Raw genomic sequence first — 26585 nt, forward strand, 5'->3', positions numbered from 1 at the left:
TAAGGTCATACACTGGAAAATAAACGTGGTATATGCAAATTGTTGTTTGGGGGAGACTGACATTTCTGGCTGGGTAAATGGTACCATTTATTTAGGTATGTCCCATAGGAGACTTATCTGGCAACAGTAGAAATTACCCAACAGCAGTTAGAGAAGTAATGTGTATTTAATGTTCAGTTTCTTTTCCTCATGGCTTTTCCTTTAAAAAAAGATTTCTCTGTATTTGGCTTTCTGAAATTTCACAATGCTGTTTCCAGCCATGGTTATTTTTTATTTATCTTGCTAGGTTTATCTGGAACTCTTGAATCTGCATTGATAGGTGTATCAATTCCATAAAATTCCTAGCAATAATTTTTTTCACATATCACTTCTGAACAAATCATTCTCATTGATCCTTCTGTAATTCTAGTTAAATACATGTTAATCCTTTTTACTCTGTCTTATGTTTCTAATGATCTTCTTGGTATTTTTCAACTAATTATTAACTCTCTGAGCTGCATACTGGGTAAATTATATTCTGACCTCTTTCACTCCATGAATCCTTCATTTGGGTATATCTAATTTTACATTAAAACTCTGATTCACTTTTAAATTTTGAGGATCATATTTTTCAGTTTTAAAAGTTCTATTCTGTTTTATTCCTTTGAATTTATTGTTTCTCGTTGTTTGAACATCTTCAAGTATAACTTTTGTTTCCATTGCAATAGCATATTATAGACAGTGTCCGATAATTAAAAATTTGAAGCATTTGCAAATTTATTTCTGTGATGTCACTCATGGTGTTATGTTTCTTTGTGAATGAAGTTATTTTTGTGTTCAAATTAAGAACATAAAATCATTTATATAAATAATTCTAGGTTTACAATGAAAAAATATTCTTTCAAAGAATGTCTGCATTTGGTTCTATCAAGATCTGGGAGCACTATCTGTCAATGACCACCTCAAATAAAGTTCACTGCTAAAAATCAAGTTCAAAGCTAATAATACACACAGGGGCTCACCTGCCCCTTCATAAAGCTGTAGCTCTTAGGGATTCACATTTATCAATATGAGGGTCTCCTATAAACTTCTCAATTTGTTATGCTTTGTCTCTCTCTTTATATAAACCATCAAAATAGAGGGTCACATTTCCCAGGATTCCAGATGTTCCCAGGGAAAAAGTGGACTTGGGGCTCACTTATCTCTCTAGGCTACCTTTACATAGCAACTGCGACCTGACAGCATATGTGTCTTAGTAGATCATTGTTTTCAGTGAAAGTGTTGGTCTATAGAATCTACATCATCCTTATTAAAAATGTAAAATATCAAGAACGTTGTTGTGTTTAAAAATTACAAGTAAACTGATAGCTTCCATGTGGCATGGGCAACTGATCTCCTCAAGAGCAAAGAGAAATAATCAATACTAAATCAACTCCACAATGCTGCAACCAATCTAAAAATCTGCCTTTCACCCAAATTAAACAACATTTGTAAATTTGCATTATCTATGCTTCAATGAAAGGTTTAGAAGTAAATCACATACATTGTGCGGTTCAGTCTTAACACATTCAATTGTGACTCCAATTAATCAACATCATCTTGCATAACACCACTGCCATAACAACAGTTAGTAATAACTTCATTAACATACCATTTAATTTTTTTAAAAGATTTTATTTATTTATCTTCAGGGGGGAAGGAGAGAGGGAGAGAAACATCAATGCATGGTTGCCTTTCATGCGTCCCCTGCTGGGAACTGGCCTGCAGGGAACTGGTCTGCAACCCAGGTGTGTGCCCTGACTGGGAATCAAACTGCCATCGTGTGGTTCGCAGGCCCGCGCTCAATCCACTGAGCTACACCAGCCAGGGCCATTTAATTTTTTAAACACTGCTCTGAGAGAAACGTAGATTTGTTATCCCACGTATTTCTGTCCTCACTGGTTGACCCCTGTATGTGCCCTACCAGATCCAGCCCTCAGCTCGGACGTGTCAGTTCCAGACTCTAACCAACTGAGTCATCTGCCCAAGGCTGATGTGCCTTTTTCAACAAAATTTAAAAAATTTTAAAGATTTTTATTTATTTATTTTTAGAGAGAGAGGAAGGGAGAGAGAAACAGGGAACATCAGCGTGTGGTTGCCTCTTGTGCACCCCCAACTGGAGACCAGGCGGGCAGCACAGGCATGTGCCCTGGCTGGGAATGGAACCAGCCAACCCTTCGATTCCCAGGCCCGCACTCAATCCACTGAACCACACCAACCAGGGCAATTAAAAAAAAAAAACAGAAAACACACAGTTTCTATTTCACTATAGCAACTAATAATAATTTTAAAGCAACTGCAAAAGCATGAGAAATGATGAATGCAACTACTATACAACCAAAATTCACTACAACTTGGCAAAGTGTTTCCAGTCAGCCAAGAATAATGAAAGATTTTAAATGTTCAGGTTTTTTATTGGATGTTGAATCCAGAGCTGTTCCTAAAGTTCTCGTTTTCCTCTACATTCCTACCAGTGTCATGGACTGGAAGACTGGGGATAATCGGCTGCAGAAATTTAAACTCATCTGTCCCCATACCTCCCTTCAGACACACCTCGTACTGGTAGCTCTGGGACAGGGTCCCTGTACCGCTGACGTCCACCAGGTGGCCCGGAAAGTGGCCCTCGGGCACCGAGCAGCCACCCACCAAGCCCGCCCTGCCCCTCCTGCACAGCCGCACCGCGATGAACGCCAGCACCGAGAACAGGAAGAGCGACGACACCGACGCCAGCGCGATGACCAGGTAGACCGTGAGCGGGTCGCTCTGGGCCGCGGCGCCCGCCGCCGCTTCGGGCAGCGGCAGGTAGGCCTGCGAGAAGCCGTCCACCAGCAGCACGTGCAGCGTGACGCTGGCCGACAGCGGCGGCTCGCCGTTGTCCTTCACCAGCAGCAGCAGCCTGTGCTTGGCCGCGTCGCGCTCGCTCAGCAGCCGCGCCGTGCGCACCTCGCCGTTGTGCGCCCACACGCCGAACAGCCCGGGCTCCGTGGCCTTGAGCAGCTGGTAGGACAGCCAGGCGTTCTGGCCCGAGTCGCCGTCCACCGCCACCACCTTGCTCACCAGGTAGCCGGGCTCGGCCGCCCTGGGCACCAGCTCGGTGCAGGGCGCAGAGCCGTTCTGCAGCGGGTAGAGCACGAAGGGCGCGTTGTCGTTGGCGTCCAGCACCTGCACGCGCACCAGCGCCTGGCTGCTCAGCGCCGGGGCCCCGCGGTCTGTGGCGCCCACCAGGAACTCGAACGCCTGCAGGGCCTCGAAGTCCAGCGCCCTCAGGGCGAACAGGTGGCCGTTGTCGGCGTTGATGGACACCAGCGAGTGGAGGGGCAGGCTGGGGTCCTGGGGCTGCAGCAGCGAGTAGGTGACCTGGGCGTTGGCGCCCGCGTCTGTGTCTGTGGCGCTGACGCTGCCCATGTGCAGGGCGGGGCTGTTGTTCTCGCGGATGAAGAGGGTGTAGGAGGTTTGGGTGAAGGCGGGGGCGTTGTCGTTGACGTCAGAAACAAACACGGTTATGTTGTGCTGGGTTTTCAGTCTGGGTGTCCCCAGGTCGGTGACGGTGATGGTGATGCTATACTCATCTCTCATCTCTCTGTCCAGTGCTTTTTCAGTAACCAGAGTGAAGAAATTCTTAAGTGTAGGTTTCAGAATAAATGGGAGATCATCTTGAATAGAGCAAACCATTCTTCCATTGTCCCCAGAGTCTTGGTCTCGAATACTAAAAACAGCAACAAGAATCTGTGGTGAATTTTCTGGAACTCTGTTTGTAATTGATGACATGGTCACTTCTGGTGAATTATCATTTACATCTAGTACTTTTATCAGAAGAGAACATTTTTCTGAAAGACCCCCACCATCTGTTGCCTGAATATTTATAGTGTAGGACTGTATTACTTCAAAATCCAACCTAGATCTCAAACGTACTTCCCCAGATGTAGAGTTGATTTCAAACGTTTTACGAATGTCTTCAGATGCATGGAAAAATATGTAAGATACCTTCCCATAGTTTCCTGCATCCAGATCCTTAGCAGAGGTGGTGATTATCCAGGAACCAATGGGTGTGTCCTCCAGGACCTGCACCTCATAGAGCTTCTGAGGAAACTCAGGGGCGTTGTCATTGATGTCCAAGACGTCGATGAGAACCAAAGTTGTCCCAGACCTAGGTGGGGATCCACCATCCAGTGCTACAAGTGTTAATCTGAGCTCAGGCTCCTTTTCATGATCTAACATTCTGTCCAGGACCAATTCTGGGTATATTTTTCCATCACCACTGTCTTGAACTTTAATGGAGAAATGAGAATTGGGGCTGATTGTGTAGTTTTGGAGACTGTTGCTTCCTATGTCCAAATCTTGGGCACTCTCCATTAAGAATGTGGTTCCAAGAGTGGTACTTTCTGATATTTTCAAAAGCATTTTGTTATCCAAGAATGTAGGGGAGTGATCATTTATATCTTTGATGTGCAGCTCAACCAAGAAAAACTTCAAAGGGTTTTGCAATAACACCTGAAAATGCAACACACAGGGCTCCGTGGAGCCACAGAGCTCTTCTCGGTCCAGTCTCTTGTTTAGGTGCAAATCCCCAGTCAGCAAATCCAGGTGTAAATGCTGCTCATTATCATCAGAAACTATCCGGGCCTCCCGTGAGGACAGCTCCTCCACCCCGAGCCCCAGATCCCTTGCCAGATTGGCCACGAAAGAGCCAATTTCTTTTTCCTCTGCCACAGAATAGTGCACCGATTCTCGCCCTGCCTCAGACAATCCCAGCCAAACAAAGAAAATCAGGACTTGCCTTTTCCGCAGAGTGAGCGCTCCTCTGATCTCCATGGTTCCTTTGAGCAATCCCTTTTGTGGAAAAACTTAGTTTAGTCCTAATTTTGTTAGGTAGAATTCTGATTTATTTTGTAGGTAACCCCCGGAAGGTGCATAGCCCTGCAGCAGCTCTGAAAATGAAGCTCCTGAATACCTCTCTTTTAAATGGGTTGGATATTCTGTTCTGGTGAATAAAGGAGCCCACAGCGTGTCCTGTTTTCGTCTTGTCCTGCAGCGCCACCATGCGTCTCTATGAGTTTTTTTCAGTAAAATGTTTTTCTCTTTAAAGGAGTAATTCAGGAATACATCTGGAGTATTTTGAAGCAAATCCCAGACAGCATTGTTTTACCTCTAAATACTTCATTAAGTACCTGTGATAGATAAAGACTTCCAAAATATAATTACTATACTTCTATCACAATCAACACATTGAGCAATAATTCCTTGATGTAATTTATACTCATGCTGTTTGGTTTTCCCAGTTTCCTCCAAGAATAATTTTTTTTCAAGAATAATTTTTAAATTGTTGATTTGTTTGAATTTGGATCCATAAAAGTCTTTATAGTGATTTTAATTATCATTGTTTTGAATGCCTGACAAGAAGAATCCATACAAATGTCTTGAACTGAATAAATGATATTTTATTCAAGCCATTTCTTGACTAACTGCAAATATATTCTCCTCTCAACTCTTGTAAATACTTGAATTCAATCAATTATAGTTAGAAACATCATTATTTTTTCACTTATATATTTTTAGAAATACACATGTAAAGGCATAGCATATAAGATGGAGATAATTCTTGTCTTTATGGAGCTCACAGGCTATAAAATTTGGTGGTAAGCAATTAAAATGTGTCACAACATATGCACAAATAAAGAGTAATACAGAAAGACTTAAAAGGAGCATCTTAAAGCTAGGAGGGAGCATAGCATGATGATTAAGAACATAGATTTAAAAGCCAAACTGTCACCCCTGGCTGGTGTAGCTCAGTGGGTTGAGCGCAGGCCTGCGAACCACACAATCACAGTTCAATTCCCAGTCAGGGCACATGCCTGGTTTGCAAGCCAGTTCCCAGCAGGGGACTCACGAGAGGCAACCACACATTGATGTTTCTCTCCTTCTCTCCTTCCCTTCCTCTCTAAAAATAAATAAATAAAATCTTAAAAAATAATAAAGTACATAAGTTTAAAATTTTCCAAATGTAAAAAAAAATAATAATTAAAAGCCAAACTGTCTACATTAGAATTGTAGTCTGCCACTCACTACTATCTGTGGTCTCGGGCGAGTTATGTACCTCTATTTCCTAACCTGTAAGTTGGGGTAATAATAGTATTACCTAGTATTCCTAGTATTATCATTGTCTGACATGGTAAGAATCCATAACACTTTATATCTCTTTAAGCTAGTGGTACTCCTTCATTTCCCCCACTAAGTACAGTAAAGACAGGAAGTAATCTTAATACTCAGCTGATGTATTAATATCACATGAGTTTTGCTGCAGCTTTCACTTAGGGGAGAAAGGCTTGCTCCTAGTTCCAATTCTGAAAATGGAAAATTAGAATTTAATAAGGCTGCATACAGAGACTTTGGTACCCTCCATTTTTCTTGAATTCAAAGACTAATTAATCAGCCCACACAGTTAAAAAAAACTGGTAGTGAAACCTCGGCTTTTAAGAAATTTAAACATCAGATTGTTTTTGGTTTGTTACAGCAAAAGATTGTACTTCCTGTCAATATTAACTAATACCCAGCTCCTCTGTAATGTTAAGGTAAAGTTTAAAGACATCCTCAAGGGGCAGTTTCTGGCACTGATTCTAGTCTGTGGCACTAGAAGCAATAGAAACAATCAGTGCACCCATTCTTACTCATCTTCTCATTCCAGTGCCTCTATTTCTGTCTTTGTCTCTCACACATACACACACTCCCTTGCCCTTTGCACCCTGACTCATTTTGTCCATCTACTTTTTCTTTCCACAACATATAAGCTTTAAGTTTTTTAAATAAAATGTATTGAAAAACTTCACCCCTCAAATGAAGGCTTTTTCCTCTGTAATGTAGTCATATCACTAAAGGCAAAAGCAGTTGGTTGGTTCCTGTGCAGCATGAAAGAAAGCTTCCTTCTACCATGGTTTGAATTTTCTTTAAAAATTAGAATCTTGTATTTGAACAATTAAAATAAAATTTGGAAAAATTAGAATCTTGCTCTGACCAGTGTGGCTCAGTTGGTTGGGCATTGTCTCACAAACAAAAGGCCAGAGGTTCCATTCCCTATCAGGGCACATCCCCGGTTGAGGTGTGTACAAGGGGGAACAACAGATGCTTCTCTCTCACATCATGTTTCTCTTCCTCTCTTCCTCCCTCCCTTCCCCTTTTTCTAAAAATAAAAAAAAATTAGAATCTTGAAGGACTATGTTTTTATACTTTTCAATGTTCTATATATATCTCTGAGAAAAGGGGACTTCAGACTTTGGATTGCTACTCATCAGTAGGTCAGGTTATTAAATCAATTTATGATGACCCCTTCTGACAATTAAATAGAATGGAATAATACAGGCAATTTTAGGTTGCATCAACAAGAAAGCTAAACATTATTTTAAAACATTTCTTTGTATGTTACATAAGATGTACAGAATAATTTTTCTATTGGTTGTATAGTTTTAAATTTGAAAACTTGTACCCTCTGTATGTGTGTGTGTGTACACAGGAGGCCAAAAATTATACACAGTAGCACACAAGTCTACTGTATGCTGTACAAAATATTATTCAGCTGTCTGCTTTCAACAGGATTGCATTATAGCTTTGTCACATTCACGAGACATCTGGAAAATCATAACTTCACATTCCATGATTCTGTGAGTGGTCACAGTATTAATGTGTCTTCACAATCGTGCTTTAGAATGAGCAATGGAGAGATGAATGAGCAATGGAGAGATGCTAAGAAAACTGCCCTCTGGCTCTCTCTAACAAGGTGTTATAGGACATGATCTTTCAGGCATATTTCCAATAGTAATACACATTTTATGTTTTATTTAATTTTATTTTTTTTAGAAAAAAGGAAAGGGGTGGAGAAAGAGAGGGAGAGAAATATCTATTGGCTGCCTCTTTCATGCCCCTACCTGGGGACCTGGCCAACAAATGAGGCACATGCCCTGACCAGAATCGATGACCTTCCTTTGCCCGAAGGCAGTCACTCAACCCACTGAACCACACCAGCCAGAGCAGGTGTTAAAATGTAACTAAAATGCATTGGATTTAGCCCTGGCTGGTGTAGCTCACTAGATTGAGCTCGGGCCTGTGAACCAAACAACTGCAGTCCGATTCCCAGTCAGGGTACATGCTTCGGTTGCAGGCCAGTTCCCAGCAGGGGACACACGAGAGGCAACCATACATTGATATTTCTCTCTTTCCCTTCCCCTCTAAAGATAAATAAAATCTTAACAAAAAAATTAAAAATAAATAAATAAGAGGTAGTGGATTTAATAAAAGAAAATGACATTTCTAAATAGCCACCATTATTAAACCCCAAGAAATGGGGCTTTAAAAATGAAGAAATGTTTGAACAGTTAAAATAAGTTGAAAGTGGTCTGCTTTATTTTACCATAGGTATAATTGTGGGTAAAAATTCAATTGGAGAGAGGGTCAGAAACAAACAGTGATTTGGTATTATTATTTAAGGAGGCAAATTAATTACAAGTGAAGACCTCCTGAGTTAGAGAATAAATGACCACCTCATTACAACCACAGATAATGATAAACATTCACTTATAAGTAAAGGTAGGGAGAACATGCAAAAATATAGAACTAACAACAAGTACAATTTAAAATACCCACAAACTGAGGGATAAGATAGGCATAGAAGTGGCACAAAAACAAAATACACTCGGGGTATGACAGGTAATTATGATCACTTAATATTGAACCCAAAGCTGTTATGGAAGGTAGGACTTCCCTCTATTTCTTTCCTGGGGCACTGGGGCGGAATGTTGGGTATAATCGGCTTCAGAAATTTAAACTCATCTGTCCCCATACCTCCCTTCAGACACACCTCGTACTGGTAGCTCTGGGACAGGGTCCCTGTGCCGCTGACGTCCACCAGGTGGCCCGGAAAGTGGCCCTCGGGCACCGAGCAGCCGCCCACCAAGCCCGCCCTGCCCCTCCTGCACAGCCGCACCGCGATGAACGCCAGCACCGAGAACAGGAAGAGCGACGACACCGACGCCAGCGCGATGACCAGGTAGACCGTGAGCGGGTCGCTCTGGGCCGCGGCGCCCGCCGCCGCTTCGGGCAGCGGCAGGTAGGCCTGCGAGAAGCCGTCCACCAGCAGCACGTGCAGCGTGACGCTGGCCGACAGCGGCGGCTCGCCGTTGTCCTTCACCAGCAGCAGCAGCCTGTGCTTGGCCGCGTCGCGCTCGCTCAGCAGCCGCGCCGTGCGCACCTCGCCGTTGTGCGCCCACACGCCGAACAGCCCGGGCTCCGTGGCCTTGAGCAGCTGGTAGGACAGCCAGGCGTTCTGGCCCGAGTCGCCGTCCACCGCCACCACCTTGCTCACCAGGTAGCCGGGCTCGGCCGCCCTGGGCACCAGCTCGGTGCAGGGCGCAGAGCCGTTCTGCAGCGGGTAGAGCACGAAGGGCGCGTTGTCGTTGGCGTCCAGCACCTGCACGCGCACCAGCGCCTGGCTGCTCAGCGCCGGGGCCCCGCGGTCCGTGGCGCCCACCAGGAACTCGAACGCCTGCAGGGCCTCGAAGTCCAGCGCCCTCAGGGCGAACAGGTGGCCGTTGTCGGCGTTGATGGACACCAGCGAGTGGAGGGGCAGGCTGGGGTCCTGGGGCTGCAGCAGCGAGTAGGTGACCTGGGCGTTGGCGCCCGCGTCTGTGTCTGTGGCGCTGACGCTGCCCATGTGCAGGGCGGGGCTGTTGTTCTCGCGGATGAAGAGGGTGTAGGAGGTTTGGGTGAAGGCGGGGGCGTTGTCGTTGACGTCGGAGACCAGCACGGTTATGTTGTGCTGGGTTTTCAGTCTGGGTGTCCCCAGGTCGGTGACGGTGATGGTGACATTATACTGGGCCCTACTTTCTCTGTCCAGTGTTCCTCCCGTTTCTAAGGTATAATAATTCTTTCCTGAAGATTTTAGCGTGAAGGGGAGGTCTTCTGGGATAGAACAAAACATCCTCCCATTGTCCCCAGAATCTCTGTCTCGGATACTAAAAACCACAACTACAGTCTCAGGCGAATTTTCTGGGATTGGGCTTGTAACTGATGACACAGTGACTTCAGGAGCATTGTCATTTACATCCAGCACCTGAATTCTGACCGTTGATTTCCCAAAAAGCCCTCCCCCATCTGTGGCTTGAATAATTATTGAATATGACTCAATTGTTTCAAAATCCAATGATGCTATTAAACTAACTTCTCCAGACTTTTGATTAATTTCAAATGTCTTGTGAATATCTTCTGAAGCATGAGAAAAAGTATATGATATTTCCCCATTCTTTCCTGAGTCTAAATCCCGAGCTGAGACAGTGACAACCAGCGAGCCTAGTAAGCTATTCTCCGGAATCTTCACCTCATAAAATGGCTGCTCAAACTCCGGGATGTTGTCATTTATGTCCAAGACCACCACCCGCACCGAGGCAGTCCCGGACCTGGGCGGGGACCCGCCATCCAGAGCCGTGAGGATGAGACTGAGCTCCGACTGCTCTTCATAATCCAGAGGCTTGTCCAGAACTAACTCTGGATATATTCTGTTGTCTGGATTGACTCTCATTTTAATGTGGAAATGAGAGTTGGAGCTTATTGTGTAGCTCTTTAGAGCATTGATTCCTACATCTAAATCCTTCCCACTTTCTAGCAAGAACACAGAGCCCACAGGACTATTCTCTGGGATTTCTAGGAGCATTTCTTTTTCCAAGAAGACAGGAGAGTGGTCATTTACATCCCTGACCTGGAGCTCAATCTGTAAAAACTGCAAGGGGTTTTTCAGTAATACCTGGAAATGCAGCACGCATGGCTCGGTGGAGCCACAGAGCTCCTCCCGGTCTAGCGCTTCGCTTAAGAGCAAATCCCCAGTGTTTAAGTCCAGCTGCAAATGGTGTTTGTTATCACGAGAGACCACCTGAGCCCCCCTGGAGAAGAGCTCACCCACTTCCAGTCCCAGGTTCTTTGCCAAATTGCCTACAAGGCTCCCGCTCTGCATTTCCTCTGCCACAGAAAAGCGCTCAAGCTCAGATTCCGCCTGAGACATTCTCAGCAAAACAAAAAGGAGGACTTGCCTGATCCGAAGAGTCCCTTTTCCGCGGTTCTCCATAGCTCCTTTCCCCAAGGCTTCCTGCAGAATCGCTTCAGCTCCACTTTGCTGTTCTGGCAGACGTGTCTCAGCTGTCCACTGAATTATTGGAGGCCTAAAGATTTTAACCCCCTTTGAATAGCTTCTAATTTGCCCCTTCAAAGCTTGTTCTGTCTTCCCAACTCTTTGTGTGCCCTAGGTAAGTGTCCAACGCGTCATCCAGTGCAGTTTCCCCCGATGTTATCCTGCAGCGCCACCATGCGTTTGCACAGATTTTCAGTGTTCGATGAAAGCTACCTAAATTCCACTCACATGACTGTCCTCCAGAAACAAATGTTATTTTATTCACTGTGTTTAAGTGATTACAAATACATTCTTCTGCAAGAATTGATTATACTTTTTGTAGTTTGTGATGCTGTTAAGATCTTTTTAAAGTATTTAAATGCCCTCCCTCAAAACACCTGAAAGTGCTCAGTTGTGGTGAATAATGAAATACAAGATAAAATTCATGGCTCCAGGAACTTGTGATTTTTCTGAGAAGATTTGAAGCCTGAAACACGAACAGTATAAGTGACTGTTAACCTCATAAAAAAATCTCATCACTACTTGGCCTTCTTTAGCCAGTAAGGAAAAGGGAAAGTGTGCACAAGTCATTTCAGAAGTTCCCTCAGAGGACAGGAAACAGAACTAACCATGAGATGGGACATATGTAGTTAGATGGGTGTTGTAGCACAAGAAGACATTTCAGTAGATTTCCTTAATATCAATGGTCTGTGAACTGGAAGAAAATGAAGTAAAATCTATTGGGGTGGAACATACTATGTAAGTCTACAATTTAGTTCTAGTTTCTCATAATGTTTTAAAGATTTAAAAGTACACAAACACAAACATGATGTTTTTTTTAAATAATTGAACTTTACACTTTTTAAAAAGATTTTATTTATTTATCTTTAGAGGAGAAGGGGGGAAGAAGAGAGGGAGAGAAACATCAATGTACGGTTGCCTTTTGTGCGCCCCCTGCTGGGAACTGGCCTGCAACCCAGGCATGTGCCCTGACTGGGAATCCAACTGTGATCATAGGGTTCGCAGGCCCGTGCTCAATCCACTGAGCTACACCAGCCAGGGCCTATGATGGTTTTATTTGAAGCAGGATTACTCCTATAACTCATTTCCCTCAGGTTCCCAAGATTTATTCTGGCTACGACGATGGTCCTCTGCTTTTTCTTTCAGCTCAGAAAAGAGTGGGACATGAGAGTTTCTCTTATCAATCATAGAACAAAAATTTAGTTTTACTCTGATTAGGACAACTAAGATCATATACCTGCTACTGAAGCAGTCGTTGTTTCAAAAGTTATACAAGTATGTGTGGAGATTTTAGTCTCAGAATCTGAAGACTTATCTTTGGTTTTTGCTTTGTTTTGATCCTGTCTCTGACCACCTTTGATTAGCTGAAGAGCATGGTTGCTACATAATGAGAGCGACTGTTTGAAATAAATGCTAGAAGCTCAGCAATTATGTGTATTATAGGAGACCTCAAAAGTGCTCTGGAGATGGATGGAAGAGATGTATCCAACAGGTTTGCACTTTTAACATGTTAAGTAATTTACATTCTTAAAAATCTAAGTTAGCTACATGGTTGAAAAGCAATCACTACAAAAGGGTAGAAACTAAAAAATAGATAGATCAATTACACACAGTAATTCTCTCATCTTTTAAAATACCCATTTAAATTAGAAGAAATAAAAATGGTATAAACTCACAATAGACTAAGAATTCAAGTGAGCACATTTATGTTTGATGACAAAGACCAGAGGGAAGGTCAGCTGAGTTAGCAGATCCAAGCCATGTCTAAAGTGAAGATCTTGCATGGAAGATATTCACAAGAAAGTAGTGACTTTGTGTCACATAACCTCGTTTAAGTACAAGAGATGAAGGAACCAAGTGCATAAAGAGACTGCAGTCAGTTGAGAACTAAAAATAAGTTAGTTGGATGTACATTGTAGGAGAGTTGCATTTACTCAACTTCTCACCCTACACAGGCAGGAAAGAAACTCACGGCCAGAGAGTGGAAAGTTTATTTAATGGAGAAATTCAAAGGGGTTATGTGTACTTTTGAAGACCCCAGGCAGAGCTGAGTGCAAGTGGAAAGTGTGAAAGTAAAAATGGAAAGAGCGAGTGAAATTGTATCCTGAATGGTGACATTTCTAGCTCCTTTCATGCAGTATGCTCTAATTGTAGGACACAAAGTGTATGCTTGATTCCCTTCCTAACTCTCTCTCACACAAAAGATATTACACAGGAGATATTGCAGAATACTAAGCTGGAGGATATGCAGATTCAGATAAAAACTGACACATACTGATATTTGAGGATGTCCCAAGGCGATAGCCCCCTGCTACATGGTTACATTAGAGTGGAGCCCTGTCACCAACAGGCCTCACATACTCACAAAGAGCTGACTGTCAGCACTGTGAGGGTCCATCAGTCTCAAATATGAGAAGACAGACAAGGACTACAAAACATTTGAGGAAATGCCTACAACATAACATGAAAAGCCAAAACCACCACAAAAAAGAATAACAGGAAACAGATATAATAGAGTAAACAGAAGAAAGGTCTTAAAAATGTCTGACTACTATCCCTAGAGTAGGAAAATCTACTAAGAGTTAATACTTATTGAGTATTTACTTTGTGTTACTCATTGTTTTAAGTGTCATTTATGTGTTTACCCATTTAATCATAACGATAATTGAATGAAGCATGTAATCTTATTATAACATAAAGAATAGTGATTCCTAGTCAGGGCACATGCCTGGGTTGCAGGCCAGTTCCCAGCAGAGGACGCATGAGAGGCAACCACACATTGATATTTCTCTCCCACTCTTTCTCCTTCCCTTCCCCTCTCTCGAAAAATAAATAAATAAAATATTTTTAAAAATAGATTAAGGCTTATGTGCCCTTTACTAGCATCATAATCTTGAGTAAGTTCTTAAATTTCCTATGATTCTTTTATTTTTAAAATAGGTATAATAGTTTTTACTGAATAATGCATTTTTGCATAGTGCATTGAAAAAGAATAACTAGATTAATTATAGATGAGAGAAGATTTTACATTTACAAATCTGTAACAGGATGCTATGAAAAACACTAAGAAAATAAACAAAGAGCTCTGAAAATTATGTGTAAGCTCCCTCAAATAAGAATTGGATGACACACCAAATTGTTCAAAAAGTAGAAAAAGAGACAAAGGAAAAATAAGAAAGGGAAAAATAGAGTACTAGAGATTTAATCCAGGATATCTATTATTTAACTAAAGAGATTCTGGTTAAAGTGAGAATGCAGAAAATTTAAGAGGAAAATTATGAGTCATTTTCAGAAATCAAGGGGAAAGCTTCTAATGCATCCACAGTGAAAAAAGTGGGTTGACATTAAAAGAGACAGAAGCCAGAATGGAAACAAAAGACCAGCAAATTTATATAAGATCAGTAGAAGGAATGCTGCTTTCAAAATATGAAGGAAAATTATTTTCAACCTAAAATTTTATACCCAGTCAAACTATCAATGAAATGGAAAGAAAATGACAATATGTTCAGAAGAAAAGGTCTCTGCACCCATTTTTACAAAGCTATCGAGAGATGTGTGTCAGCTGAATAAGGGAGTGAACTAAGAAAGAAGAATATACTGGATTTTGTAAAAGGGGATCAATACAGAAAAGTAATGAAAGAAAAAAAGACATAGGGTGACTGCTTATAGAGCAGCCAGTGTAAATGCAACAGGGATATGGAGGGATCTGGGTGAAAGATCTCAAGGGAATACATGTAATTAATAATAGCTGGTGTACTTGACTATTTAAGAAGAAAGATTAATATTCAAATGTGAAAATGTAACAGCAGTAAGTAGAAAATTATGCATGTAAAAACAACGGTTATCAGCTCTAGAAAAATGTTTTTTGAGAAAGTAAGTGTAATCATAATACACCCACATGAATTTTGAAATACTCTTATCTATGTAAACAAAAATGACTATTTAACTAAGAATTCCCTCTGGCAACACCACTGGGAGAACAGGAGAAAGGAAATGTGCAATGCTTGTATGTGTGGCCGTTAGTTGCAAAGTAAAAGAGTTAAATTTTTTTGTCATATGAAGAGATGATTAAAGTATCTATAAAACTGAATGTCACCCTGGCTGCTGTAGCTCAGGGGATTGTGGGCCTGCGAACCAAAGGATCGCGGTTCGATTCCCAGTCAGGGCACATGCCTGGGTTGCAGGCCAGTTCCCAGCAGAGGATGCATGAGAGGCAACCATACACTGATATTTCTCTCCCTCTCTCCTTTCCTTACCCTCTAAAGATAAATAAATAAAACCTTTAAAAAATAAATAAAACTGAATGTCAAGATAGGGCAATAGAAACACGTTACTTTGGAATATTGAGATCAATTCTAGAGAAACCATGCATAGAAGGTGTCCAGAGGCAAAAAAAAAACAACAACAAACTACTGTATTTCTTTGTGATTTTAGTACACCTTGATTTTTAAATTTGGCAGTAATTAAATACATTTACAAAACAAGTGAAAGGAAAGATATCTTTCCATCAGTTCACCAATAGTCTCACATTCAAACTTCCAAAATGATTCATTTATAATATTTTCATGCAGGTTATTACACTTTGTTTTAATTATAAGACATGTTCTGTTTCACATATCAGTAAAAGTGAACATTAGAAAATACTGAGTAAAAGTAATATATGTAAAAGAACAATAATATAAACAAGAATGTTATTGGGGCCCACTATCACTCACAAAATGATGTTTTATTTTATCATGAGCAGGATAATAGAGAAATATTTCCTTTCAAGGGCTATGATTTAAAAGTAGAAGACATGAACGTCTAACATGACTAAACAGGATGTTGGAATAAGGTCAGAACTGCATGTGTGTTTCCTTACATGGAGGAAGAACAACAGAAGGGTAGTTAGAATAATAGACACAGTCTGTGAAATGTGCTACCAGAAAAACGAGACCCTCAGTTCTCTAGAATAAAAAAAAAAAATAACTAAATCATTAGAAAAAAATTAAACCTTAAAACGATTATTTAGAAATGGATACTAACTGAGTGAAATGTTGATTAATGCAAAAATTATGAAATAACAGTACAAAAACATAGATATATAGTACTTTAAAATTAGACATAATAATTTAATATGGAGTTTCAAAAGTAAACCAATATTTATATGGTTGCAAAACACCTCAAAAGTACGAGAAAATATTTTTAAAACTACTAAAAATTAAATCCAAAGCTATTTCGAAAGGCAGGGGTTTCTTCACTATTCCTCTCAAAGCCCTGTTCCTGAATATTGGGGAGAATTGGCTTCAGAAACTTGAACTCGCTGGTCCCTGAGCCTCCCTTCAGACACACCTCGTACTGGTAGCTCTGGGACAGGGTCCCTGTACCGCTGACGTCCACCAGGTGGCCCGGGAAGTGGCCCTCGGGCACCGAGCAGCCACCCACCAAGCCCGCCCTGCCCCTCCTGCACAGCCGCACCGCGATGAACGCCAGCACCGAGAACAGGAAGAGCGACGACACCGACGCCAGCGCGATGACCAGGTAGACCGTGAGCGGGTCGCTCTGGGCCGCGGCGCCCGCCGCCGCTTCGGGCAGCGGCAGGTAGGCCTGCGAGAAGCCGTCCACCAGCAGCACGTGCAGCGTGACGCTGGCCGACAGCGGCGGCTCGCCGTTGTCCTTCACCAGCAGCAGCAGCCTGTGCTTGGCCGCGTCGCGCTCGCTCAGCAGCCGCGCCGTGCGCACCTCGCCGTTGTGCGCCCACACGCCGAACAGCCCGGGCTCCGTGGCCTTGAGCAGCTGGTAGGACAGCCAGGCGTTCTGGCCCGAGTCGCCGTCCACCGCCACCACCTTGCTCACCAGGTAGCCGGGCTCGGCCGCCCTGGGCACCAGCTCGGTGCAGGGCGCAGAGCCGTTCTGCAGCGGGTAGAGCACGAAGGGCGCGTTGTCGTTGGCGTCCAGCACCTGCACGCGCACCAGCGCCTGGCTGCTCAGCGCCGGGGCCCCGCGGTCCGTGGCGCCCACCAGGAACTCGAACGCCTGCAGGGCCTCGAAGTCCAGCGCCCTCAGGGCGAACAGGTGGCCGTTGTCCGCGTTGATGGACACCAGCGAGTGGAGGGGCAGGCTGGGGTCCTGGGGCTGCAGCAGCGAGTAGGTGACCTGGGCGTTGGCGCCCGCGTCTGTGTCTGTGGCGCTGACGCTGCCCATGTGCAGGGCGGGGCTGTTGTTCTCGCGGATGAAGAGGGTGTAGGAGGTTTGGGTGAAGGCGGGGGCGTTGTCGTTGACGTCGGAGACCAGCACGGTTATGTTGTGCTGGGTTTTCAGTCTAGGTGTCCCCAGGTCGGTGACGGTGATGGTGATGTTGTACTCTGCTTGGCTTTCTCTGTCCAGCGCTCCTTCTGTCATTAGAATGTAAAAATTCTCCACAGAGGGTCTCAGAAGGAATGGCAGATTATCTTGAATGTAACAAATCATTTTTCCATTTTCTCCAGAATCTCTGTCCTTAATCCTAAAAACAGCCAATATGGTCTCAGGAGAGTTCTCAGGAACATGGTTGGAAAGTGATGACATGATCAGTTCAGGGGGATTGTCATTGGCGTCTAGAACCTCAACCAAAACCGTACATCTTGCAAAAAGGCCCCCACCATCGATTGCCTGGATACTGATTTTGTAAGACTTTACTAGCTCGTAATCAAGCAGCACTCTGAGAACGATTTCCCCGGAAAAAGGATTGATTTGGAAGGTTGTTCGAATATCTTCAGAAGCATCAAAAAATGAGTAAGATATATCTGCATAGACTCCAGAGTCTATATCTCCTGCAGAAACTTTAGCAATAATGGAACCTACAGGGCTGTTCTCTAGAACCTGGGTCTGGTAGACGGCCTGAGAAAACTGTGGGGCATTGTCATTGACATCCAGGATCACAATGCGTATAGTGGAGGTCCCAGACCTGGGTGGGGACCCACCATCAAGTGCAGTGAGTGTTAAACTCAGCTCTTGCTGCTTTTCCCTGTCCAGCGCCTTGTCCAAGACTAGCTCTGGATATATCATGTCTGCATCACTGTCATTAATTTTAATATGGAAAAAAGAGTTGGCGTTGATGGTATAGTTTTGGATACCGTTAAGTCCTCCATCTGAATCCTGCGCTCTTTCTAGCCGAAATGTTGTTCCTTCAGCTGTATTTTCTATGATTTTTAAGACTGTTTCTTTGTTTTGAAACACTGGTGAATGATCATTTATGTCGCTGACCGTCAGCTCAGCCTGGTAAATCTGAAAAGGGTTATCCACTAAAATTTGGAAATACAGCACGCAGGGCTCTGTGGAGCCACACAGCTTCTCCCGGTCCAGTTTCTCATTTGTGAGCAAATCCCCAGTATGCGAGTCCAGGAGCAAGTGTTGTTTATTATCATCAAAGACCACCCGTGCTCCCCTTGCAACCAGCTCCCGGTCCCCTAGTCCCAGGTCTGTTACCAAATTGGCCACAAAAGATCCTCTCTCTGTTTCCTCTGTCACTGAATATCGTCCGAACCCAGATCCTGCAAAAGATCCTCCCCAAAACAGAAAGATAAACAGGACTTGCCTTTGTCTTGGGCAGCGCAACCCTCCAGCCTCCATAGCTTCTTCTGAACACATCTTTTGTCAATATTAGTCCCAGTCACAGCTCCCAGCACAAGGAAGGAGCAGTTGCAACCCCAGACCTACCCCCTGTAGAAGCAGGGGTCTGGGGTTTTCTGCGATCTTGAGCAGCTATGGCTTTTCCCTCAGCCAGCCTGCCTCGTTCTTCATTTTTCTGTTAGTGACCTCTGCAGCACTCTCAATTCAATTCTTTATTCCGTCTCTTTAGCCTGCAGCGCCACCGCCTGGCCTCCAATAGACTCATATATCTGCACCTAATTTGTATGTGTATGTATTTATAAATTTCTTCTTTAGTGGCTCATTCACATATTTCATTTTTCCTATGTTTTGTCAAATAAAACATTGATATGCAGAATTGTTCATGTTGTTAAGGTTTTTTCACCGCTTCATGGGAGAAAGTAAAATGTTCAACAGTTGCAAAAAGAATGTTCCTAGCACTGAACTCCGTGCACCTTGTTGTGCTGTATTTAGCTCTGTACTAGGCCTTTCCCCCCTGAAACTATCCCCATGCAATGTCAGGAAGCACAGGGAACGTGGTGGTGACTTCCGAGACACCAGATAATAGCTTTTCCTTTTCCAAAAACTGACAAAAACTTGTTTCACACCTTCTTCTACAGATTTCTTCAGAACCTACTTACATTGCCTAAATTGAGTCACCACTCTATAATCCAGGAAGAAGCATTCAAGTTGTCTCTCCTCTGTGCTTTTATAAAAGCTTGTATAACTTCCCTATAAATATTACTGCTTCTTGTGTCATGTCACTGTGTCCCTTCTTAAGTAGGGACACTATGTCCTCCTCATCTTTGGCCGGCAAAGCAGACACTCACTGAATACTAACTGCATTCGGACATGTATAAAGCAACTCGAGGATAAAAACAATTTTCAGAGCCTTTAATTTCTTACTGTTCAAAATTCGTATTCTTTCACTTACTTATTACTTGCAACTTTTGTTCCCTTTCTTCAATATGTCTTTGTTTTTCTTACACTAGCTTTAAAATTACTTGCAGAGCTACAGAAGGAGCTGACCTTTATTTTATAGTCCCTCTTAATTAAAATCTAATGTGATCTAATTTCTCTTCACTAAAGAAATGGAGGTAAAGAGTAGCTCACACTGTCCCTGGCTCCTGTGGCTCAGTGAATTGAATGCAGGCCTGTGAACCAAAGGGTCACTGATTCAATTCCAAGTCAGGGCACATGTTCAGGTCAAGGGCCAAGTCCCCAACTGGGGGGCACATGAGAGGCAACCACACATTGATGTTTCTCTCCCTCTCTTTTTCCCTCCCTTCCCTTCTCTCTAGGAATAAATTTTAAAATTTTTAAAAGAGGAGTCCACACTGATCCCCATCCTAACACCACTGAAAATAAGAACAGCACTATAACAGCAGCTTCATGTAGGATTCTATTCAAAGGCCTAATATCCAGCTAGGAATGAGCTCTATTTTTCCTTACTAAGTAAGAGAAACAGAATAAAATGGGGTATATTGTACAAGGAAAGGACTAGATACTGCCAAAAAAATTCTAATTGTTGACTATAAAAGTCACACTATATAAGTGTCTGCTTGATGATTTCTACTGTTTTCTTTTCAATTGACTGGGAGTGCATTGTTAGAAATTAAAAACTTTATAAGAATCTCTGATGTTTGCATACAGAAAAGGGGAAGATTATTAAATATTTCTATATGATACTGTAAATGCCTAAACTTTACTATTTTGGTCTCCGTACTTAACCACATATCCATGCATTTGATGTCTCACATTGTCATTTCTTCTTATTTTCAGATAAAAGCTGATTAAATAATTATCACATCACAACAGAAATATTATATATTAAATAGGGAGATAACAATACAGGGAGAAAACAATACAAAAAAGAAAACTTTTTTAAAAAGTAACAATTTTAGAAAATTGCTATAATAAAAACAGGTTGACAAAGCAACGAAAATATTATTGTAAGGAGAAATGAAGTATCAGATAATAAATATACAGACCAAAAGCAGCAGATTATTTTAATAATTGTAGTTGTAGAAAAAGGAGAACTAAAATGAAAATGTAAGTAGAAATTCAATAAGAACATTTATAGGGTGGAAAAAATTAATGATATCAATTTTGGAGGTAAAACCTATTTAATTAAAAACCTATTGAATTAACCTAATTTAATTTGATTGGGATTCTATTGAGAAATACTTCAATGGGCTAAAATGTGAGAAAAAACGAAGTTAAACATATGTTTGAAGTTAAACATAAAACTGGAAATTGAGGATAAACCAAATAGAGAAAATAAACAGCACCTTATTGGTGGTGGGCATAAACAATTTAGTTAGTTCACAAAATATATTAGAAGTTACTGTCTTTATTAAATAGGTACTTATCAATAATGAAACCCCAAAACTATACCAAAAGAAGGGATTTTATTCCACTTCACTCCCCATGCTCTGGGATGTGAAATTGGGGATAATTGGTTTTAAAAACTTTAACTCACTGGCCCCTGAATCTTCAGCCAAAAAACCGCAGTATTCCCAGTCAGCCAAGAATAATAAAAGATTAAATATTTAAAATAATTTTTATTGGATATTGAATCCAAAGCTATTCCTGAAGTTCTCGTTTTCCTCTACATTCCTACCAGTGTCATGGACTGGAAGACTGGGGATAATCGGCTGCAGAAATTTAAACTCATCTGTCCCCATACCTCCCTTCAGACACACCTCATACTGGTAGCTCTGGGACAGGGTCCCTGTACCGCTGACGTCCACCAGGTGGCCCGGAAAGTGGCCCTCGGGCACCGAGCAGCCACCCACCAAGCCCGCCCTGCCCCTCCTGCACAGCCGCACCGCGATGAACGCCAGCACCGAGAACAGGAAGAGCGACGACACCGACGCCAGCGCGATGACCAGGTAGACCGTGAGCGGGTCGCTCTGGGCCGCGGCGCCCGCCGCCGCTTCGGGCAGCGGCAGGTAGGCCTGCGAGAAGCCGTCCACCAGCAGCACGTGCAGCGTGACGCTGGCCGACAGCGGCGGCTCGCCGTTGTCCTTCACCAGCAGCAGCAGCCTGTGCTTGGCCGCGTCGCGCTCGCTCAGCAGCCGCGCCGTGCGCACCTCGCCGTTGTGCGCCCACACGCCGAACAGCCCGGGCTCCGTGGCCTTGAGCAGCTGGTAGGACAGCCAGGCGTTCTGGCCCGAGTCGCCGTCCACCGCCACCACCTTGCTCACCAGGTAGCCGGGCTCGGCCGCCCTGGGCACCAGCTCGGTGCAGGGCGCAGAGCCGTTCTGCAGCGGGTAGAGCACGAAGGGCGCGTTGTCGTTGGCGTCCAGCACCTGCACGCGCACCAGCGCCTGGCTGCTCAGCGCCGGGGCCCCGCGGTCCGTGGCGCCCACCAGGAACTCGAACGCCTGCAGGGCCTCGAAGTCCAGCGCCCTCAGGGCGAACAGCTGCCCGTTGTCGGCGTTGATGGACACCAGCGAGTGGAGGGGCAGGCTGGGGTCCTGGGGCTGCAGCAGCGAGTAGGTGACCTGGGCGTTGGCGCCCGCGTCTGTGTCTGTGGCGCTGACGCTGCCCATGTGCAGGGCGGGGCTGTTGTTCTCGCGGATGAAGAGGGTGTAGGAGGTTTGGGTGAAGGCGGGGGCGTTGTCGTTGACGTCGGAGACCAGCACGGTTATGTTGTGTTCGGTTTTCAGTCTGGGGGTCCCCAGGTCCGTGACGGTGATGGTGATGTTGTAATGGGCTCTTTCTTCTCTGTCTAGTGCTCCCTTCGTTACCAAGGTGTAAAAGTTCTTGGCTGAAGGTTTTAGAAGAAAAGGAAGGCCATCCGGGATTGAACAAATCGTCTTCCCATTGTCCCCAGAGTCTGGATCTGAAACACTGAAAACAGCAACTACAGTCTCAGGCGAATTCTCTGGGATGGGGCTGGTCAGTGCAGACATGGTCACCTCTGGGGCGTTATCATTCACATCCAACACCTGCAGGTAAAGGGTGCATTTTCCTGAAAGACCTCCCCCATCAGTGGCCTTGATGTCCACTTCGTAAGACCGAACTGTTTCAAAATCTACTTGTTTTCTCAGTCGAATTTCTCCTGTTATAGGATTTACCTCCAAAGTTTGGCTAGTATCTTCTGAAGGCCGAAAGAGGGAGTATACTAGTTTTCCATTGACTCCACTGTCTAAATCGCTGGCAGAGACGGTGGCAACCAGGGAGCCCACGCTGCTGTTCTCAGGAATGTGCACCTTGTAGACCGGCTGCCCGAACTCAGGGGCGTTGTCGTTGGTGTCCACCACTTCGATGCGCACCTGGGCGGTCCCAGACCGTGGCGGAGAGCCGCCATCCAGCGCCGTGAGTATCAACGCGATTTCAGGCTCCTCCTCCCGGTCCAGCTCTTTGTCCAGCACCAGCTCCGGGTATTTTCGGCCATCGCTCAGATTGTGGGTTAGAACTTGAAAATGGGGGTTGGGGCTGATTTTATAGTTCTGAATATTGTTGCTTCCTACGTCCAAGTCCAGAGCATTATTCAGGGGGAATGTCATTCCTAGGGGACTGTTTTCCGGTATTTTTAGAATCATTTCTCTTTCCGAGAACACGGGAGAATGGTCATTTATGTCTTTCACCCTTAGTTCAGCCTGAAATATCTCCAAGGGGTTTTCCATCAGCACTTGGAAATGTAGCTGACAAGTCTCCGCAGAACCGCATAGCTCCTCTCGGTCTAGTTTCTCTTTTATGAGCAAATCCCCAGTCTGCAGCTTGAGTTGCAAGTGCTCTTTGTGGCCCTGAGAAATGATCCGGGCCCCACGGCGCGACATCTCCGTCAGCCCCAATCCCAAGTCTTTTCCCAGATTTGCCACAAAGAATCCCCTCTCTGTTTCTTCCACTACTGAGTAGGGCCCTAAATCGGCGCCCACCCCAGACATGCTCAGCAAAACAAAGAAAATAAGGACTTGCCTTTGTCTCCGACTGCGCATCCATCCAGTCTCCATTGCTCTTTCCTGAAAATGTGGTTCACAGGAGCTTCTTGTGTGTATGCCCAAGATCCTAGCAGCCCGGTCCTGCCGTCCGGAACGGCAAAACTATGCCCGAAATACAGTTTTTAAAAGAGGTTTCACACTCACTTTTGCTCTGGCTGAGAAAGCTGTTCGTTAGCTTCCAGGCTGTGTGAAACTGTGTATAACAGAGTTACGTAGGCAATTCTATTTTCCATCATTTAACCTGCAGCGCCACCATGCGGTCTCACTAAGTCTTACATTTTCTGGTTTCACATTGGACGCAAGCTTCTCCTAATATATAGAATTGAGAAAATTGTGTTCTGTATTATTAAACACCGAGTGGTTTTTGTGCGTTTAGATAAAACTCTGTGTTGTTACATGTGGTTTTTGTGTGTTTAGATAAAACTCTGTGTTGTTACACAGGAGAAATACAAATAGCGAGTTGTCACGTCACTGTTTAAAGTTGAAGAATAATGATTAAATAATTTAATTAACATTAAGCTAAAAATGACATACATTTTGGAACAAATTTTTTTCAAAATGACATTGGGAAAGTTTCACAAGTACAGATTTTTGGTACATATTAGAGAATTACAAGTGAGTGGACGCTGCCCAGTTGCAATCAGTGGTGTTTCTAAAGAGAGTATTGGACCAACACCTTGTCAAAAAGTAAATTACATCCTCTTCTTTCCAACACCCAAGCCTGAAAACAGTGAGGTTTTGCAGTTTTCAAGTTAATGGGAAATTATTTTCTGAATAGGATGGTCTCAAGGTTATGTCTTGCTAAGCTTTTGAATCCCTTTAAAAAATGATTGTGATACAGATAATTTGTTATATTCTTTTAAAAAACATCTTTAATGAGCCCTGGATGGTGTGGCTCAGTGGACTGAGCACTGAACTGTGAAGTAGAGGGTCACTGGTTCGATTCCCAGTCAGGGTACCTGCCTGGGTTGCAGGCCAGGTTCCCCGGTGTGGGGAGCACAAGAGGCAACCACACATGGATGTTTCTCTCCCTCTCTTTCTCCCTCCCTCCCTTCCCCATTGTCTAAAAATAAGTAAATAAAGTCTTTAAAAATATCTCTTTAATGAGATATAATCCACACACTATACTTTTATAGTGTATAATTTAGTGGCTTTGTAGTCACAGAATAAGGGACCCATCACCAGTCAATTTTAGAACAGTCTCATCACTCAGAAACCCGTGCTCCTCAGCTATATCACCCCCCATCCTCCCAGCCCTCATGCTCCAGGCCCTACTCCACCACTAGTTTACTTTCTGCCTTGCTCTTCTGAGCTTCCGTATGAATGGAATAAAGCAACATATGGACTTTTGTGACCGGCCTCTGACTCAGCATGTCTTCAAGGGTCATCCCAGTGTGGCAGGTGTCTGCACTTCATTCGTTTTGTGGGGAGATAATGTTCCACTGCATACATAGATCACATTGTGGGTATCCATTCTTCTGTTGGTAGACATTTGGCTTTCCCCACCTTTTGAAAATTGTGAATAATGCTGCTATAGACATTCACACACAAATGTTTGTGTGGACATATTTTCATTTGCCTTGAAGTAGAATTGCTAGCTCACATACAGCCTCTTATGTTTAATTTTAATTCACTTTTAAAGAGTTTATTTATTTTGAGAGAGGGGGAGGGAGAAAGAAATAGAGGGAGAGAAACATTAATATGTGGCAGCCTCTCACGTGCCCCCAACCAGAGACCATGCCCACAACCCAGGCACGTGCCCCAACTGGGACTCAAACCAGTGACTCCTTGGTTCACAGGCCAGCAATCAATCCACTGAGCCACACCAGCCAGGGCTCTATGTTTAATCTTTAAAACACATTTTATTTCTTTTTGGAGAGAGGGAAGGAAGAGGGGAATGGAGGAAGAAAGAGAGGGTTAGAAACATCAATGTGTGAGCAATACATCAATCAGTTATTTCTTGCATGTGCCCAACCAGAGACCTGGCCCTCAACCCAGGCTTGTGCCTGGACTGGGAATTGAACCAGCAATCTTTCATCTTTTGGTTCACAGGCCAATGTTCATCCACCAAGCCACAACAGCCAGGACATAATGTTTCTATGTTTATTTGAGGAACTGCCAGACTGTTTTCCAAACCAGCTGCATCATTTTGCATTCCCACCAGCAGTGAATCCGTATTTTAGTTTCTCCTCATCCTCCCAACATGTGCTGTTGCCCAGCATTTTGGTCCCAGCCACTCTGGAAGATTTTGATTTGCATTTCTCTGATGAGTGATGTTGTTAAACATCTTTTCTTGTGCTTATTGGCCATTTGTATATTTTTCTTGGAGGAATGTCTTTTCAGATCTTCACCCATTTTTAAACTGGGTTATTTGTCTTATTATAATTGAGTTTTAGGAATTCTTTATATGTTCTATATACAAGTTGCTTATTGGATTTGTATTCTTTTTTTAAAAAAGATTTTATTCATTTATCTTCAGAGGGGAAGGGAAGAAGAGAGGGAGAGAAACATGAATGTATGGTTGCCTCTCGTGCGTCCCTGCTGGGAACTGGCCTGCAACCCAGGCATGTGCCCTGACTGGGACTCAAACTGCAGTTCTTTGGTTTCCAGGCCCACGCTCAACCCACTGAGCTACGCCAGCCAGGGTAGATTTCTATTCTTTTGTTCAGTTTTTCCATGTCGAATATTTGAATTCAATTTCAGTGGAGACTTATGTTATCTTTATTCATTCAGTATTTTGTTAATGATTGTAAAAGTTTGTTAATTACCTTGTCTGGAGTTAAACATCTAATCAATGAGGCCTAAACTCCTGGCATAAAGACCATTATGTGCCTTCCTTTGGC

General features: G+C 43.6%; 4 protein-coding genes across 4 annotated transcripts; all 4 read right to left on the minus strand.

Moving 5' to 3' along the window:
* Nucleotides 1-1690: 1690 nt before the first annotated feature.
* On the minus strand, nucleotides 1691-4982 carry LOC119051088 (protocadherin beta-14-like). Its single transcript, XM_037147700.2, has one exon. The coding sequence runs from the start codon at nucleotides 4828-4830 to the stop codon at nucleotides 2431-2433; it is 2400 nt and encodes a 799-aa protein (XP_037003595.2). The 5' UTR covers nucleotides 4831-4982; the 3' UTR covers nucleotides 1691-2430.
* Nucleotides 4983-8410: 3428 nt separating this feature from the next.
* Nucleotides 8411-11395, minus strand: LOC119051043 (protocadherin beta-12-like). Its single transcript, XM_037147623.2, has one exon. The coding sequence runs from the start codon at nucleotides 11117-11119 to the stop codon at nucleotides 8723-8725; it is 2397 nt and encodes a 798-aa protein (XP_037003518.2). The 5' UTR covers nucleotides 11120-11395; the 3' UTR covers nucleotides 8411-8722.
* A 4204-nt stretch (nucleotides 11396-15599) lies between these two features.
* On the minus strand, nucleotides 15600-20009 carry PCDHB10 (protocadherin beta 10). Its single transcript, XM_037147622.2, has one exon. The coding sequence runs from the start codon at nucleotides 18788-18790 to the stop codon at nucleotides 16376-16378; it is 2415 nt and encodes an 804-aa protein (XP_037003517.2). The 5' UTR covers nucleotides 18791-20009; the 3' UTR covers nucleotides 15600-16375.
* An 876-nt stretch (nucleotides 20010-20885) lies between these two features.
* On the minus strand, nucleotides 20886-23913 carry LOC119051044 (protocadherin beta-16-like). Its single transcript, XM_053666506.1, has one exon. It carries the CDS (start codon nucleotides 23752-23754, stop codon nucleotides 21355-21357), a length of 2400 nt encoding a protein of 799 aa, XP_053522481.1. The 5' UTR covers nucleotides 23755-23913; the 3' UTR covers nucleotides 20886-21354.
* Between the last annotated feature and the right edge of the window lie 2672 nt (nucleotides 23914-26585).

The sequence above is a fragment of the Artibeus jamaicensis genome, unplaced genomic scaffold, assembly GCF_021234435.1.
Source record: "Artibeus jamaicensis isolate MK-2021 breed Jamaican fruit bat unplaced genomic scaffold, CSHL_Jam_final contig_456, whole genome shotgun sequence".
Classification (NCBI taxonomy): Eukaryota; Metazoa; Chordata; class Mammalia; order Chiroptera; family Phyllostomidae; genus Artibeus; species Artibeus jamaicensis.

Bases quoted from the DNA above. Each gene is read 5' to 3' on its own strand.
- LOC119051088 (XM_037147700.2), bottom strand. From the start codon at position 4,830: ATGGAGATCAGAGGAGCGCTCACTCTGCGGAAAAGGCAAGTCCTGATT.
- LOC119051043 (XM_037147623.2), bottom strand. From the start codon at position 11,119: ATGGAGAACCGCGGAAAAGGGACTCTTCGGATCAGGCAAGTCCTCCTT.
- PCDHB10 (XM_037147622.2), bottom strand. From the start codon at position 18,790: ATGTGTTCAGAAGAAGCTATGGAGGCTGGAGGGTTGCGCTGCCCAAGA.
- LOC119051044 (XM_053666506.1), bottom strand. From the start codon at position 23,754: ATGGAGACTGGATGGATGCGCAGTCGGAGACAAAGGCAAGTCCTTATT.